The sequence below is a fragment of the Terrapene carolina genome, unplaced genomic scaffold (assembly GCF_002925995.2).
Source record: "Terrapene carolina triunguis isolate 2854851 unplaced genomic scaffold, T_m_triunguis-2.0 Scaffold21, whole genome shotgun sequence".
Classification (NCBI taxonomy): Eukaryota; Metazoa; Chordata; order Testudines; family Emydidae; genus Terrapene; species Terrapene triunguis.
The window spans coordinates 4310422-4327868 of record NW_020664372.1 but is presented as its reverse complement, the minus strand read 5'-3'; the positions used below and the strand labels follow the sequence as shown (position 1 = coordinate 4327868).

General features: G+C 43.3%; 2 protein-coding genes across 3 annotated transcripts in view; both read left to right on the top strand.

The window, feature by feature from the left end:
- The window catches only part of COMMD6 (COMM domain containing 6), a 105306-nt gene that overhangs the window by 14711 nt on the left and 73148 nt on the right, over positions 1 to 17447 (top strand). The window lies entirely within an intron of this gene.
- TBC1D4 (TBC1 domain family member 4) overlaps positions 7539 to 17447 on the top strand; it is a 153916-nt gene continuing 144007 nt past the window's right edge. For both annotated transcript variants that reach the window (XM_026661087.1, XM_026661184.1), the window contains exon 1: positions 7539 to 8381. In XM_026661087.1, the coding sequence (XP_026516872.1) occupies positions 7911 to 8381 (471 nt within the window). In that variant the 5' untranslated portion in view covers positions 7539 to 7910. The remainder of the gene's footprint in view (positions 8382 to 17447) is intronic.

Here is a 17447-nt window from a genome sequence, read left to right as displayed (position 1 = left end):
ATTCCTCAGTCTAACAGGTTACTTATTAGAATTTTTCCCAATGTTTGACCCGGAGCGCCACCCCGTCAGTAAAAGCACTGCAGCCGGTGGCACCTTTTTTTTTTTTTTTCCACTCCCCCTGTTCCCTCCACCTGGCTACGCCCCTGCAGAGAGGGCTGAAAATTTTAACAAGCAAAGCTAACCTTAATATTTTTTTTGGAGGGAGGGACTGCAAAACAGCATTTCACCACATTCCCACTCCACAGACATAGCAGATCCACCAGGATCACAGCTGCGTGCACAAGGCCAGGCTAAACACTTTCGGGAGAGTTAGTGGGAAGACTCTCTGGAATCTACTCTAAACATAAATGACTCACATTATGTATGGTGGGTGTCTGTGGAGTGGGAGATGTTTTGGTCCTCCTCACCCTCCTACTGCAGAAATAGTCTAGCTACTTGTTCCTTTAAGCCCTTATAATTAACTTGCATTGGCTTATATTTTTAAGGCTGTATTTACTAGAAACTTTCTTTTGTAAACAAAAGCTAATATTCATCTTTGGTGGTCTCAAAGTCTGTGCTGTTAATGTGGCTCATGGGGCCATCTTTGACTAAATAATGGCAGAAAACATTGTTGCTGCTTAAATCAAATGCCTCCTTGAAGCAAACATTTAATATTTGAATGTGATAACCATCTGTTTTCATTAGTGTTATTTTAAATTGATTGTGTATACACTGAACACAGAAATCCTAACTGGGATCCCTGGGGCTTTAGAGACTTGTAAAATCCTCAGCCAAAGATAATTACTTGTGGTTTATAACTTTTGGTCATTCCTGTTCCCCTAAATCTCCTTTGGAATGGTTCTTGTTGGCAGAACAAATCATAATGTTATCATGCAAGATTAGTGTCAGTTGTGCAATAAAAGTTCCATGAGGTTCATTTTTTCATCATGTTTATTTTGAACAAATGTATGTTGAGTGGTTCAAATGGTAAACTGAGTATACTGACTTGTGGAGTACTGATATAAGTATAATTTCAACACTTGTACTCATTTCTTAAATCTTAATAGTGATACCCATCTTCAACATGATTGATTTTATTTTGCTAGTAATGTTTCACATATTGATTAAAAATCTGCCTTGTCAGAACTGCAGAAAAGGCACTACAGTTTTCTCCAGCAACACAATTCATGTCTAATGCCCTGACTGGGAGCACAGGCTTACTCTATGATACTGGAATAATCATTGCCAAAGTTAGACAGCCTATCAGTCTCTTAGAACAAGATCAGATGATGAATTTAATAAAACGTTCAGTGAAAAAAATGTCCAGGATCTTAGCTGTTACTTGAAGGTAACCCAAGTCTAAAAATGAAATTGATGTAGTTCAAAATAATGCAAATAAATGATTGGACTCTGGAATACATGTGGGTTGAGGGATGATGCTATTTTCTAGATGGGTGATAGATAAGGAGATATCCCAATTATTATTAATGGACATATCACAGAATTAAGGTATTCTGGTCAGAGGTGTATTATGGTAATACGTAAAATATAGGAGTATAAACGAACATCTTTGTCTAGTTGTTCTTACTTAATACTTTTTTCCACCCTTAAAAATGCAGCTAAAAACATAACCATTGCTGGCTAAGGCTTGGTCCCATTTAAGTCAGTCCGAATGCAGTTTCTCAGCACCCTGCAAGATCAAGTTCTGCGAGAGTGGTTTTGAGGAAGTGGAAATCTAAGACTGATGCATGGAGATGGCTGATGTAGTGTCATGTGAAGACCTAGCATATTGAGTTAATGAGGGATTGGCTGAATCTTCTTATTTATCATCAGAACTTATTTGCTTCATTAAACAAAAAGAAGACAGACATCTTAATGGTGTCTAAATGAAGTTGCTGCAATAAAAGATATTATCTCACCTGCCTTGTATCTCACATCCTGGGATCAATATCACTACAAACAATGGAAGATATTGAATTTTCCCATCTGAAATAGAAACTCCAGATGGGACTGGAAATCTGTCTTATGACTCAAATTTCCCCCAAATAAAGCTTAAGCAGATCTGAAATGAAAGAATCAAGTCATATGAGGTTTTTATAGAGATGTTTGCAGCCTCTTGACAGCACCAGTCCTTGGGTGAACAGTAGGCTTTTGAAGTAACCTATTTCCTGGCATCACTGGTAATTAGCTACATGGATTAACATAAGACAATCGCGTATCTCCCACAATATGCAGGTGATTTGCTGTACACTTCAAAGAGAAATTAAGACAATGATATCAGTACATTTAAATGTTAACATCTGCTTTTGATCTCTGAATTAACAGAATACAGCTATAGACAGGAACTGTTTGGTTACATTGTTAACCTCTTAACAATATACATGTAAACACACAAAACATCTACTAATATGTCACTAAAGGTTGAATCAGGGTCAATTAGCCTGCAAGTTGCTTAAACCTTTTTGGCCCAGCATCACAAGAGTAATTATCTCTGCATCTTTCAGATCCTGGGGTATATGGCTTTCTTCCTAACAGGCGCAGAGAAGCGCATAGATGTGACTTGCAAGCTTCCTACCTCCGGAGCTCCTAAAGGCAGCAGGGGATCTGATCGTGCCTGTTACTTTCCCAGGCGTAATCTCTTTGATAGCCTTCTCTACACTTTCAAGAGTTGGTATTTGGTCCAGCTCCTACATTGTGGGAAGCTGGTGATTATTGCTTTGGTGAAAGCGTCATCAAGGTGCCAGGCCTAGACTGGGGAATGGCAACTAAGGGCAAGTCTACACTCCAGCCTAAGTCATCATAACTTACGTCGAGGGATGTGAAACACTCTCTCTCTCTCTCACACACACACACACCGTCGAGCGACAAGTTTTGTGCTGTCCACACCACCACTATGTCGGCGGGAGATGCTCTCCTGTCGGCATACTGCATCTTCACCAGATGCACAGCTACATCAGTGCAGCTGAGCCAATGTAGCAGTGTACATGTAAATTTGCCCTAAGGCAGTGTCACAGATAATGACATCCTTTGAGTAGAGGTCTTTGTAATGCTCAGTCCATCAGTCAAGTAATTTTTGCCTGTCAGTTAATATGGTACCATCTTTCGCTTTCAGGTTTGCGGTCTTTTTACAGGATGAACCAAGGGCATCTTTAATTCCATTATAGGTAGCACAATGGTCCCCTATTTCAAAGCAGATCTGAATCTTTCTGCACAGGTCTTGCCAATACTTCTGGGCACTTTCTTTGGTGGTTTTCTGAACCGCAGCCTTAGCCTCTTTAAACTTGAGAGTTCTGGTCTTAGGTGGTTGTTGAAGTAAAGTTAGGTGAATTTGCTTTTTCTTTTCTATAAGTGGGAGCAGCAGATGTTCAGATGTTGCAAACCAATCAAGATATTTTTTCTTTGTTGTGCCAAAGACATCCTTGGCAGTAGCCGCTGTCTTATTCTTAACAGTTTCCCACAAGATGTCAAAATCAGGGGAATCAGGTGGATCATTTTCAAAAACAAGCTTGTGCGCAGATTGAAACTTTGCACAAGTATCAGAATCCTTCATGTTAGTGATGTTGAGGCAAGGTTTACCTTTTCGCTTTGCATAACAGATCTTTTTAAGATGCAGTTGGAGCTTGGCCCCAAAAAGAGCATGAGCCTTGTCACGATCAGCACTATGCATTGATCAAACATGCAATACTTGGCAAATGTTTCTGCGACGGCTCAGGATGAGGTCAAGCTGATGCCAATGTGCTGAGTGAGGGTGCCTCTATGTGACCTTTCTGCGGCTGCTGCCACCTGCCAGCAAAATAGGTGTTCAAGACTATCCGCTCACAAGAGGCACAAAGCTCAAGGACAGCTGGCCATTTTTGTTGAGGCTATCTGTGCCGTATTGACTAATGATGTGTCCCCTGTGCTCCCAATCCTTACCCATGGGGGTGAGTCTGTCCCCAGAAAAAACATTCTTAATTATTTGTTCCAGCTGAGAATAAAACTAATCTTTTTGCTATTTGGAATAATCAAGTGTTGGGCCATAAATGGACAGAAGAGACAGGTTCTTGAGTTTGTGTTTGTATCCAGCTGCACGATCCTCTCATTGATAGGTGAGGAGGGACACATGCACTGAGGACAGACTTCTTGACAGCACATCTAACATCATGTATCCTTGGTTCATTGTCAGGTTTCCCAGATGAATAGAAGTGATAATTTCTCTGATTCAATTTCTGAAAGCCTTGTCTCACTGAGGGCTGCAATATCAATGGCCAATTGATGTAGTTCTCTATCAGTTATGGCTGTTTTCTGAAGTTCAGAATCTTCCAGTTCTAGTCTGCAAGGACTGATTAGTTTAGAGCCTGGAAAGAAGTTGGAAGGGAGCTTTTTTAACTCACCATTCCTCGTGTCTTCCCCAGATTGGGGCAAGCAGGCTGCCCCTAAATAGGGCTGGTTGTAGATCTGAGCCACAGCCGAACACCTGGGTCCTTCTCCACCTAAATGAGCAACCATTGAACACGGACCCCCGCTGCATACGCCTAGACAAAACAAAGAAGGAAGGGGTTGCTATAGGCCCTCCACCTTCTCTCTCGGCAAGAATTATAGAATTCCAATTGCAAGATGAAGGACAAGGCCTGCTGCAGTTTCTAGCCGGAACACTGCTCTGAGTTGAAGAAAGCACCCACCTTATTGCATCCGCAGCTGCGCCTTTTCTTTGGATGGGTATGGTCCCAATAGAGTGGATACCATTGGCCAACAAAATTCAGGCTCGTCTGCTTTTCTGGGGACATTTCCTTCCCCCAGGTGTTCTACTACTCAACCCATAGGCACTCCTCTGCCTGAAGCCGTTGGAGCTTCTCCTGGAGAGACGGGTTTATTAAGTGGCACCTGTCACTCACCATTGCATCACTGGCTGTACCATCTAAACATTCATTGGTGAAGCCCAGGAAAGGGCCTGGCTAGATGCTAAAAGATGTGTAAAAGAATGAAGTTGAGACGAGAGAGGACTGGCTTTGAAAACTGAAACTTTATGGTAGCTGGATTAAAGGTTGAGAACTTAATTATCTCAAAAGTATTAATGTTTATGTAAATATATATAAGTTTATAAAGAATTTAGCACTAAAAATAAATTGGGTGGATCAAAATAACCAAATCTAACATCGCATTAAGCAAGTCAACCAAATGAAACATTAAACCAAATAGCTTTACATAAGTGGGCAGCAACAGTAATAAAAAGAGAAATCTCTGGCTATTTTACAGGTGCTGTACCAAGACACACACACACATTAGAATAAACCCCAGAATTTCAGTCTCAAGTTTCACATATTTTTAGTTTTCCTCATGTCTTCACCATCTGCTTTAGAGAAACATTCCATAAAACTGGAGCATGTCCTTAGGAGATGAAAGGCACACCCTATCTATAATTGTATCTAAAATACAAAATTCTATTTTGTTGGGAAAACCAGTAAACAATAATGATTTGCAATTTCTGCTTTCCCAATTGAAAAACCGTCTTGCTTCTTGGAGGTATGATTTGCTGCTGCTTGGAGGAGGCACCTTTTCCAATCTCAGCCACTTTTGGAATTATATTTTAACAATGAGATTCATATGTTATTAGAATCATATGTCATTTGCAAATTTAACACGATTAATTTGGTCTTGAATAGGTACTGGGAGTAGCTGGCTCACTACAAAAGCAATTTCCCCATTCCTGGTATTGACACCTCCTCATCAATTATTGGGAGTGGACCACATCCACTCTGACTGAATTGGCCTTATTAACACTGGTTTTCCACTTGTAAGGTAACTCCCTTCTCTTCATGTGTCAGTATATTTATGCCTGCATCTGTAATTTTCACTCCATGCATCTGAAGAAGTGGGATTTTTTACCCACGAAAGCTGATGCCCAAATAAATCTGTTAGTCTTTAAGGTGCCACCGGACTCCTTGGTTTTGTGGATCCAGACTAACACGGTTACGCCTCTGATATATGTTATTAGCACTGCCTTCTCCCTTTCTGATTAGCTGTAGTTCTGTTCAATATTGTTTCATGGTTCCCTTGTATTCCCCTCTAGCTGTATTAATTTGTTGTCTCTTGTCTTAGAGACTGCAAACTCTTTGTGGCAGGGGCTGTTTTTTGTTCTGTTTGTACAGTGCCTAGCACAAAGGGGTCCTTGACTAGGGCTCCTAGCCACTATAGTAATGCAAATAATAATCCACTGCTCAATGTGTGTTACATGTCCTTGAGTCACAGAGGATGTAAGGCTGTTAAATTCCCCAGCACTAAAGACTGCTTCTTCAGCTTAAGTTGTAAACACTTAAGCTTTCAGCTCCAGAAGTTCCTGGTTCAAGCAACTGTGTTGGTCAAGATGATAACCATTACACTATATTACTATGAACTAACTAGGGCTTGAAGCTATTGCTATTTGATACCACAAATGTGTACAAAAGGAAATAGTCAAGAAAAATATTTCTGTGTCATGAACATGGGTGGTATGGGATTGAAAAGGAATTGTCCATATGTGTCTTCAAGTAAAAAAATAATAATAAACATTTGCAGTAGGTGGCAAATTTGACATCAAAAGAGGTATCATTATAACAAGAAAAATAAGCCTAAAAAATCCAACACTTGCAAAAATGAAAATAAGAAAAAAAAATCTGAAAACCTGAAAATCACTCAACAGTGAGATGCTGCTGTATTATGTAGCGTTCTTTACTGGCTGAGTTCGTTTTTGCAGCAAAATATTTTTCTTACTGTGTGGGGTGTGCAAAGGAAAGTCTTACAACAATACTGCAAACAAAACAATTAGTCGCATTAATGGGGCGGGGACTGTTCAGGCACAAGGAGATAGTTAGCACGGTCCTGATCCATAAGAGCTCAGGGATCCTCCCGAACAGCTCAGCTTGCCGCATTGGGGCTTGAATCTAATTATACTTTTTCTATCGCTCTCGATGTTTTCGGTTCCAGTTTTGGAAATAGAGATCCAGATTTTAAAGCCTATACATCTTTTTATAATCTTTCTCTTCTATTCCCTGCAACTTCTCAGATCTGCTCCGTTCCCTCACAGCTCAGCTCCCGCAACTGATCTCTTCCCTGTCCCTCGCTTCCCATCCTGCTCCTGTGAGTTTCAGGGAAGCCGAGCCTCACTAGAGCTGAGCGAGCAGTACAGCACCGGTAAGAGGCAGCAGCTTCTCCTTCCTGGTGGGTATGTGCAGGCCCTTCTCACATGCTCGTTGGGCTGCCCGCGGAGCGCGAGCATGTGCAGAAGCAGAAGCAGGAAGGGTGCGCTCGGAGCCGGAGCGGAGCCTGCTCTTACACCTGGCAGGGCGGGCGGAAGCGCAGCGCCAGGAGGCGGCGGCCGGGTGGGAGTGGACAGGCCACGTTTGGTTTTGTTTTGACTCTGGGGCGGGTGAGTTCCCGCCTCCTTGGCTGGGGTTGCGAGCGGAGAGCCCCGGCTGGAGCGTAGCTCCCTCCCTCCCTCAACCCCCAGAGCCACTAGGAAGAGGGAGAATTAGTCTCCTCCTTCCCCTGCGCTCGCACTGGTGCTGACCCTGCCTGGCTAGGGAGGGAGGCGGAGGCTTTGCACCAGCCAGGCGGTGGCGGCGGGACAGCAGCAAGAAACAGCGCTTGCTTGCTCGCGTCGCTGCCTGCAGAGCGGGTCTCGCCGGGGACCTTGCAGCAGCAGCCCAGGCGGGGCGGAGGGGGTGTGACAGCCGCGAGCTCAGGCGTAGGAAGGCTGAGGGGCAGTAGCAGCTCCCGCGGAGTCCTGCCCTGCGAGTGCAACGGGGGGAAGCCAAGCAGGATGCACGGTTAGGGGGTCCCCGCTCCCCGGATCAGCTGTGCCTGCCTAGGCCCCTCTGACTGCACCTGGGGGCCGCTCTCCCTTTGCCCGGGTCAGCGGCTGGAGGCTGTTCCGCAGCACGTTGCACTCCCCGGCTGCTGCCTGGGGACTTACCATGGAGAAGAAGGGCCAGGATGAGCCGCTCCCTCACCCCTTGGAGCCGGAGCCGCAGCCTCAGCCCGGGGGGAGGGCGATGGGGGAGAAGCGCTTCAAGCTGTGGTATGTGGGTTGGTCCTGCCTGGACAGACGGACCACGCTGCCCATGCTCCCCTGGCTGATGGCCGAGATCCGCAGGCGCAGCCAAAGGCAGGACCCTGGCGGACCCCTGGGTAGCTCGGTGCCCGCCCGGGAGGTGCTGCTGCTCCTGGGCTCCCCGAACCTCCGCTGCGTCCCCGCCACCTCCAGCGGCAGCCCGGGCAGCGCCAACCCGGCCGTCTTCATCTTCGAGCACAAGGCGCAGCACATCTCCCGCTTCATCCACAACAGCCACGACCTCACCTACTTCGCCTACCTGATCAAGGCGCAGCCCGACAACCCCGAGTCGCAGGTGGCCTGCCACGTGTTCCGGGCCACTGACCCCAACCAGGCAAGTGCTGGGGCTGCCCAGAGTAGGAGGCTTCTCGGGGGAAAATAGGGTGGTGGGAACGTAGGTGATATATAGATTTCCCCCCTCCCAGTGGTGGTGGGGAATAAAGTGGCTGCTCTTCAGAGACTATAGACATGGGGATCCTTCAGGGGCCACTAGTATATGGGCACTTTGACTGTTGAAGAGGATAATAGAGAAAAGGAGGGTATGGAGATGGCTTCTTTGCGAAGCGCTTTGAGATCTAGGCAGTGGTATTATGAGTGGCGTCCCTGGGATCAATAGAGGGGACTGGGAAAAGGGAGGTTTTCCAGGGGGCTGTGGGTAGAGGGTCTTTTCAAAGGCTTCGGTGTCTAAAGTGGAAAGAATATCAGACTGTTCACAAAAGCTTCTGATTAACTCTGCGTTTTGGTGTGTGTGAATCATAGTTCAGGTTCTTACACCAAGCTCACCCTGGGGCGTATTAATACAGAGGTGAGCAGTAGGCTTCATAATGTTGTGGGTGGTTGGGAGAACACTTTGTATCTACTTTATTCCATAATGTAGTGCATGCCCATGAGCTAGTTCAGGGCTTCTCAACCTTTTCATAATGAGGACATGCAAAGAGTGTACCATCTCCACCTTTTCCTTCTCTTGGACCACCTGGTCTCATTCATGATCACATAACATCATTGTGGTAACCACAGCAATTGCTTCTGAAGAGAAGTAAAAATATTTAATGTATTTTAAATTGTCCTTGATGTGGCATAGCCATTGGAAACAAGCAGAATAGCCAGCACTATGTGCCCTGTCTGCTCTTTACAGACCACCATAAACCACAACAGGGCCATATTTCACTTTCAAGTCATGGTAAGGACACCTGGCTGTGCCAGGCACATTCAGGAGTGTTATAAAAGAAGTTATATCTGGGAGGGAACATTGTTGAATGGGTGCCAACTGAAAGAGGTAGCTAAAAGTATGTATTTTTGCAGGCTCTGTAGGCAGGGCCGGTGCAAGGAAGTTTCGCGCCCTAGGCAAAACTTCCACCTTGCGCCCCCCTCTCACCCAGCTAACTCCCCCCCCCCCCCGCAGCAGCTAACCCAGCCCCCTACCCGGGGAGCCCTCCCCGCAGCAGCTACTCCCCCTCTGCGGCAGCTAACCCCGTCCGGGGAGCCCCACCCCCTCTGCGGCAGCTAACCCCACCTGGGGAGACTCCCCCCACCCCGCAGAAGCTAATCCCGCCTGGGGAGCCCGCCCCAGCTCACCTCCACTCCACCTCCTCGCCTGAGCAGGCTTTTAGGCGCTCCCAACCACTAGGCGCCCTAGGCGGCCGCCTAGTTTGCCTAAATGGTTGCACCAGCCCTGTCTGTAGGAGGCTTTGGTTGCTGCATCTAATACACAGAGGACTCCTTTCTCCTGGCTGTGCTGATCATGTGGGGAACAGCAACCTTGACAAGCAGGGCCAATAATTATGTTAATATGGTAATGGCAGGAAAGCAGTCTTTCGGTGATAGTATTTTATTTGAGCAACATGAGCAGCTCCCCCAGAGGTTTACACAGATATATGGGGGTGGAGGGAATATGACTGGTTATATGCACTGGAGTCTATCAAAGTCATTTAATCAACACATCTAGATCTACTGAACAGATTTTTTTGAGGTGAAGGGAGCAAGGGGGTGAGAGAAAGAGGAGTGTAAAACAACTGACTGCCAAGGTTCTAGAATACTAACTTGGGTTTCAGCAAATTCAGTGCTCAAGATTAAAGTAGTTAATGTGGAGTAGTGTAGGTGTATACATGATACTAATTGATGCAGCACACATCAGAGTCAACAGAAAGATTCCCTTTGACTTGAGTGAATGCTAAATCAGAATCATTAAGTGCCTCTCCTATATAGGTCCATACTAGTCCTATTATTACAGGGACAGAAGGGAAATAATGGGGACAGAAGGGGGTTGTAAAATATCCATTCAGTATTATTCCTTGTATCCATGGATCTTATTTCTTTCATTCTCATTTTGGATGCTACTTTTTATTGATCATTCTCTATAGATTCTCCACTGCCCTCCACAGAAGAAAACAAATAAATATATAGGCAAAGCACTCTTACTTTAGGGAATTAGAATGGATACTTTGGGAGGAAGTTATTAACAGAAACAAGTTTTACTATAAAACCCCTATTCACTTTTGACTATGTATCATCTTAAGATATATCCTAGAAGTAAGATTTTTTTTGTAAGTTATCACTTAATGAAAAATAAAACTCATTGGAGTTGGAGGTTACTTACTATTGGCATTGAAGACAAAGAACAAAACTAACTGGCCTAGACGCAGGGCCAGCCTTATGATTTGTGGGACTCCAAGCACGTTAATGGCTTCAGTTTGCCGTGACAGAGATCAGGCAGAAAGCTGTCTCCCTCCCCAGTTCTGTTGCCAGTGGGAGAGATTGGGCTAACATGTTATTTGCCAAGTGTGTGCAGGTCTTAAGCAGTTAACCCGTAGCTCTGAGCGAACAGAATGAGGTGCGAGTTGCTGACCTGGAAAAGCACAGTGTTCCTCCTAGAATTACAAGTTCTACAATTGAGAAACCACAAAAAGAACAGGAGTACTTGTGGCACCTTAGAGACTTTAGTCTCTAAGGTGCCACAAGTACTCCTGTTCTTTTTGCGGATACAGACTAACACGGCTGCTACTCTGAAAATGAGAAACCGCAAGGATATTATCAGAAGATGGTAGAATATACAACCACAGTTCTCTGGAGTAGTTGAGCTGTGTGGTATTTATGGTGTATGTTACCTTAAACAGTTTTTTATGCTCCTGTTTCAAGACTTCTTTGCTTTTGCTGTAAATGTTTGACTGTTAGTGGGAACAACAGGTCAAGTTACTCTGGAGTGGAGGAAGGGAGTCAGAGTGTAGTGTAGTCTTTCCACTAGTGTAGTCAAGTAACCAATTTTCTATGAACTATAAAGGTAAAATGGTAATTTTTGACTTTCAAGAGGGCAGTGCTTAGTATTGTAGTTAAGACCAAACAATGACAGATCTGGGAACAGAACATTGAAGCTAGTGACTCCCAGCCTGTTGCTCAGTCTACTAGTTAGACCAGGGGTCGGCAACGTTTGGCATGCGGCTCGCCAGGGTAAGCACCCTGGCGGGCCAGGCCAGTTTTATTTACCTGCTGACGCGGCAGGTTCGGCCGATCGCGGACCCCACTGGCGCGGCCGACCCCTGAGTTAGACCATGCAGCCTCTCGGACAGGGCTGGCTCCAGGCACCAGCTTAACAAGCAGGTGCTTGGGGCGGCCAAGGGAGAGGGGCGGCAGGTCCCTCACTCCCTCAAGGAGCGAAGGACCTGCCGCCGAACTGCCGCCGCCAATCACGACTTCCCCCCCCCCCCAATTGCCACCGCCGGTCGCGATTGCGATCGCGGCTTTTTTATTTATTTATTTATTTTTGCTTGGGGCGGCAGAAATGCTGGAGCCGGCCCTGCTCTCGGAGGTGCAGGCACACCCCCCCATGTTGTAACAAACAGCTGTCACTCACAGTAAAATGTTCAAAAGAGTGTATATTTGAATACATAGCCTTTTTAGATTTTTCACCTGCACCAATGGTCCAGAAATTCCACACAAACAAATTAAATTTCAGGGTGCACAATCACATGTTAAGGTTTTTTGTTTGTTTTGTTTTTTTGCCAGTTTCACCCAGTTCTGGCAGTGAAATTTTTTTTCCAACTCTCAGAATCCCATTTCAGAAGTACAGTACCACTAGTACAATTTCTTTCTTTCTCCTTCCTTTTATTTTTGTAACAAATGTTGCCATAAGCACCTGTTCCATAAAGGCCAGTTCTATACTGCAGCAGAGATCTGGCAAGGTTATTTACATTGCTGAAAATTTAAAGATAGATCTTGAAAAATGTCACTGGGTGTCATTTGAAACACCTACTAGTCTTAGACAGATCTGAAAAATATGGGGGTGGAGGGAGGGCTCTACCTGGATTCGGGGATAGTACTCTAGCAAGAAGCCTAGTCCAGAAGTTCTTAGCTGTCAGCATGACAGTGAATACTGAGATTTTTACAGGGTTTCTGTCCCTGGCCTCTGTGCAGGGTCTCAGTATTTTGCTCTCGGGCTGCTGGAAATGGGAGGGGGAAGAGTCCCAGAACTTTCTGATTGATGGGCTTGGGAAGGAAAAAATCTGCTGCTCTTCTCTTCTCATTCAGAAGAGCTGCAGTGCTTGCTACTGCTCATAACTTTCCAAAGCAACAGCTGACTGAAATAGACTAGGATTCTTGTTCATTTCAATGCTGGCTACAGAATAGCAGAGTTGTTAGTTTCACACAGCTTTCACTTGGGAATAGTTTAGGAGGCATGGAGTCTGAGTATTTAAGATGACAGCACTGTCTCACTTTATATTTAGAATGTTTTCTTTGCAACTACTGAAACTAGAAGCTTTCAAAAAAATAAAATGAATGGAATCTAGAATCTGCAGAAATTGATGGTTTAACCCCTACTTCCCTTTTTCCATCATCTAGGAAAACCTCACATTGATCAGCAAAGTTTTCAAGCCCCACCTGAGCTCATAAAATGAAATATACAAAGCAGGCATATTTGTTTTAGATGTGGAGTCTGAATATAAATCTTAATGGTATATGATAATCATCTTAAATTTCCTAAGTCACATACTTCTTCCTTAGGAAAAGGTTCAGGGTCTGATTTGCTGTTTCACATGATGAAGTAGAACTCTCATTTTCTTCATGAAACATGAACAAGACCGGTAACTTGTATAGTACCAAATACAATTGATTTGTAAACAATCTGATTGTTATGATTGATAGTTATTAGTGAAGACTCTTGCACAACAATGGCGTTCCTTCTTAGACAAGTACTTAGATGACATTTTAAAAAATGTTACCATACATTTTAGGTTTCATTTAAAAATCCTTGTGAAGAGTGATCAAAGTGTGCAGCTCTCCAGCATTTCAAATATAACCCAAGGACCGTATCAGCTGGGAAGAAGGAAATTTTCCATTGTACAGCCCTCTGTATAGTGTAGCGTGATCAGTAGCTTCAGTGTTCTGTTGTTCTGTTGCTGCTGTGAGTTAATGGGAGTAGACTGGCCTAAGGCAAAGCAGAAATAATGGAGCATTTTGCCTATAAAGTAAGGGTGAGATAAGAACTATAGTGGGTAGGCTGGCAACGTCAGGAGCCTGAGGCAGCCAACTTGTAACCCAGATCCTTGCTCTGTAATCGCTGTACAGGCTGTAGATAAAATGGTAGACCACTTCAGATGTATGTTAGTTGTCTGATAGAATAAAAAAAAAAAAAAAAAAAAAGGCACGGCACTAGAACAATTCTGTAAGATGGCCCATGCTGAGAAATTAAATGTCAGAACAAAACCTTTGCTTTTTTCTTAACCCCAGGAGGCCTTTACCCTGACATTTCTTATCAAAACAAATAAACATGAAGCTGTAATTATATTGGAAAATGACCCCCCTTAAATTTAGAATTTTTTAGTATGTTGTCACTTTGATTTCTGTATCCTCACCTTAAAACATCCTATGGCTTGCATCAAAGCAAATACCTGGAAAGTAAGTTCACATCAAGTGAGACTGAATGTTGCACAGGTTAGCATTAATGTTGAGTTTTGGAAGCTGGATTTAGATTTTGTACACATGACAAACAGGTTGTTCTTGGCTTTGAAGGGCTCTTCCTGAAGTAAGATGTATAGTTGAACTGTTGAGTAGACTGTGATAAGCCACATAGGCTTTGTCTGCAGCGGGGAGTTGTAATTCCCAGCTCTTGCAGATGTACACATGCTAGTTCTGCTTGAGCTAGAGCACTAAAAATTAGCAGTGTGGCTGTGGTGGCATGGGCAGTGGATTGGGACAGGTGCCTAAGTACCACCCTATCTGAGATGATAGGCACATACTCAGGTGGCTAGTCTGAGCTGCATCTCCCGGGCTGCCATGGTCACACTATCTCAAGTAGAGCTAGAGCTTGTATGCCTGCCTGAGCTGGGAATTACACCTTCCAGCTGCATTGTCAACACACCCAGAGTGTGCTTGGGACAGGGGTTGGGGGAAAGAAGAGGTCTGTCATACTAATGGTGTGGCCTCCCTGGTGCCCCTCACCCTAACTTTGCTTTCACTGACAAAATTGGAAGGGTTTTTTTCAGGTGTGTTGAATTCGGGGAAGATGCAAGAAGAGAAGTTGAGAACCTTTACTACAAAACATGAACACTGGAGGCTTATGGCAGAGTGAAAAATTGTTCTGTTGCCAGACAACATTTTGATTGCAGCCTGTCAGAAATAAAAAAGCATGTGTTTAACTAGAGAGAGAGCCTCAGTTGTAGAGTGAAGTGACAGTCTGGTGGCAAACTATTTTTATGTTTGAAAAAAAAGATTTGGTTAAGATTTTCAATATTGGAACATAAAGTTAGGCTTCTGAATCCATATTTATGTACCTGCCTGACTTTCAAAAGTATTGAATTAATTACTTTTGAAAATCACACAGATGCCTATATATGGATTTAGGAGTCCAGTTTTAGAGTCCTATGGCTAAAGATCGCGGCCTTCATCACCTTTGTCATTGACAGAAAAATGGGGGAAATACCAAAAAGGTGGTTAAACAAAATATTTAAAAATCCTCACATAAGATCCCAGCTGCTCCTACTGCTATCTAACCTGGTATGTCTACTGACAGCTTGCACAAGAAAGGAAAATGTTTAAAGCCAGCTCCCCTCTGCTGCTGTCATCAGTTGTCATTTTCCCCTCTCCAATTTCCCACTAGCATCTAATTGTCAGTCGGAAGGGAAGGAGGGTCACTGAAAAGAAGACTTCTTATATTTAAAAAGGAAAAAAGGGATAACTTTATAGGTAAGACTTGGTAGAATGATCAAATGCTCCTGGAAGGTGTTTAAAGGTAATATAAATTACTAGAAAATAGAGCCATACGAAGAAAGATAGTGTAGGTTCATTAGCTCTGTGTACACTATTATTTGGCCTCCTCCTGAGGAGGAGACTCCGTCTACACTGGCTTTTTTTTTTTTTTTTTTTTTTTACACATTAGAAGACCTCTTCAGTTTAAAGGAATATTTTGTAGCAAGGTTTGGCCAGTCTGTGCAGATGTGGCAAAGTGTTTAAAAAAACTTGTACTGGCATAGGTAACAGCCTGGATTTAAATATGGTAAAAATCTGTCTGAAATGCCACTGGCCAGTGGTCACTAAAGGGTATGAAAGAGGGTATATTTCATTACCCACCATCCCTGCAGAATCAGAGCATGACTTCTTAACTTCCTCTACAGCTCCCTCATCCCACCACGCTACTTGCACATCTGTTGGCCCTAGCAGATAGAGTAGCTTCTAGTGTATGCTATTTATACTTATTTCCCTTTTTTCCCTTTTTCATTTACAGTACTTGTTTCCATTTTCCTCTCCTGTGGTTCCCCCCCTCCCCATTTTATCTTTATGTAAAGTGGTGAATTCTGCAAAGTGAAGAGTGGCTCATTAGATGCAATTTGTTATGATCACTGCTTTGGGCTGCCGAGGAAGACTTGATCATACTGAATTATTTTGCATGGTTTGACAGTTATCTCATAGCACTGCTCCTGGTCAAGCTGCTGTTTTGTCACTTCTGATATTCATTCAAGTTCAGAAACAAGGAAGGAAGGTAATGTTATTATCCTGCTGCAAGACGGCTTTTCATTTGTCTTATGTACAACATATGGCTTCACCTGTCGTCATTTACTGTATTGTTCTGAAACAGCTTTAGAGAACACAAATACTGGGGAAGATGGTTGATCTACACAGGGAATAAGTAATGCAGTGTTTTTTAAGAGTAGTCTCTGTTATCTGAATTAACTTCATACTACACAAAAGGTAAAATGAAATGTCATTTTTCTTTTCTATTTAGGTTCTTATACCACACTCCTTCCCTTAGTGTCCCATACAAATAATAGATACAGCAGAAGCATATTGCAGTAGTGCCTGGAGACCCCAACCAAGATAGGGGCCCCATAATGCTAAGTACAGTATAGTGGTGTACACTACTTTAACTGATGCAACAAAGGACAAATGAAAGAATTAAAATCAGTGGATGCAGGGCCTCTCAACTTTAAGTACCATGTTCAAATCTTGCCTAGTAACCAAAAGTCATTCCACACTTCAGCTTGTTGGTGCTGTATGAAATAAATTGGTAGCTTTAGCCCACTTCCTAATGCCAAAGTGTCTTCATTGCAGCTAATTCCTTGGTTGCTTTGGCATAGTGTCCATGATTTGATTTCTCTTTCTTTATTTAAAAAATAAAATAAAAAAAGCTAGTTTAGACCTAGCTTTGGTAATGATCCCCCCTGGTCTGTATTAGGGAACGTTGGAAGGGTAGCTTGGTAAAGGCTTCATTGTTCTGCCCATACTGTATCTGGTGAAGATAAATAAGACTTCAGTCTTTAGGGCTGGTTATTTGGCACTTTTCATAAGCACTAAATTAATTTTAAACAGTCGTGAAAGAAAAACCTCACTGAGTTATAGAACCGTATGAAAAAAAAATCTACAAGCTGCTAGTTTAGGTAAAACTGGAATATTAAAAAAAGAATTCTGCTCTCTACCCCGGGTATGGCTTCAAGGCTTCCTTTTTTTGGTTACTTTATTTAACAGTGGGTTTTATTTTCTAGCCATGCAATTTGCTTCTATCTGACCAACCAACTTCATGCTAAGTAAAAAATGAAACAAACCTCATTATCACTGTGCTCAATAACACATGGAATCAGACATTTTTAAAGCCATGTTGTATAAAGAGTTATCTGTAAAGTGTCTAAAAACATTTAATGAGAAATAGAACTGTTATTCTCTGGGGTATACTAGTGATGCTTTTCAAAATAGTTCATAACTGTTTCTAGCAGGATTTTAATAAATATTCTATTTTTTTTTAATGCTGATGTTAATTGCACTTCATGTACTCAGTGACGTTGATTTGGGCTTTCCTGTTATATACATTTTTAAAAAAAATTCTCCCAGGACCTCTCTGGGAATAGTTAGTGCTCTGTGGGTTATTTTCTTTAAAGCTACACTAAACATGTAGTAACATCATGAAACATTGGTAGGT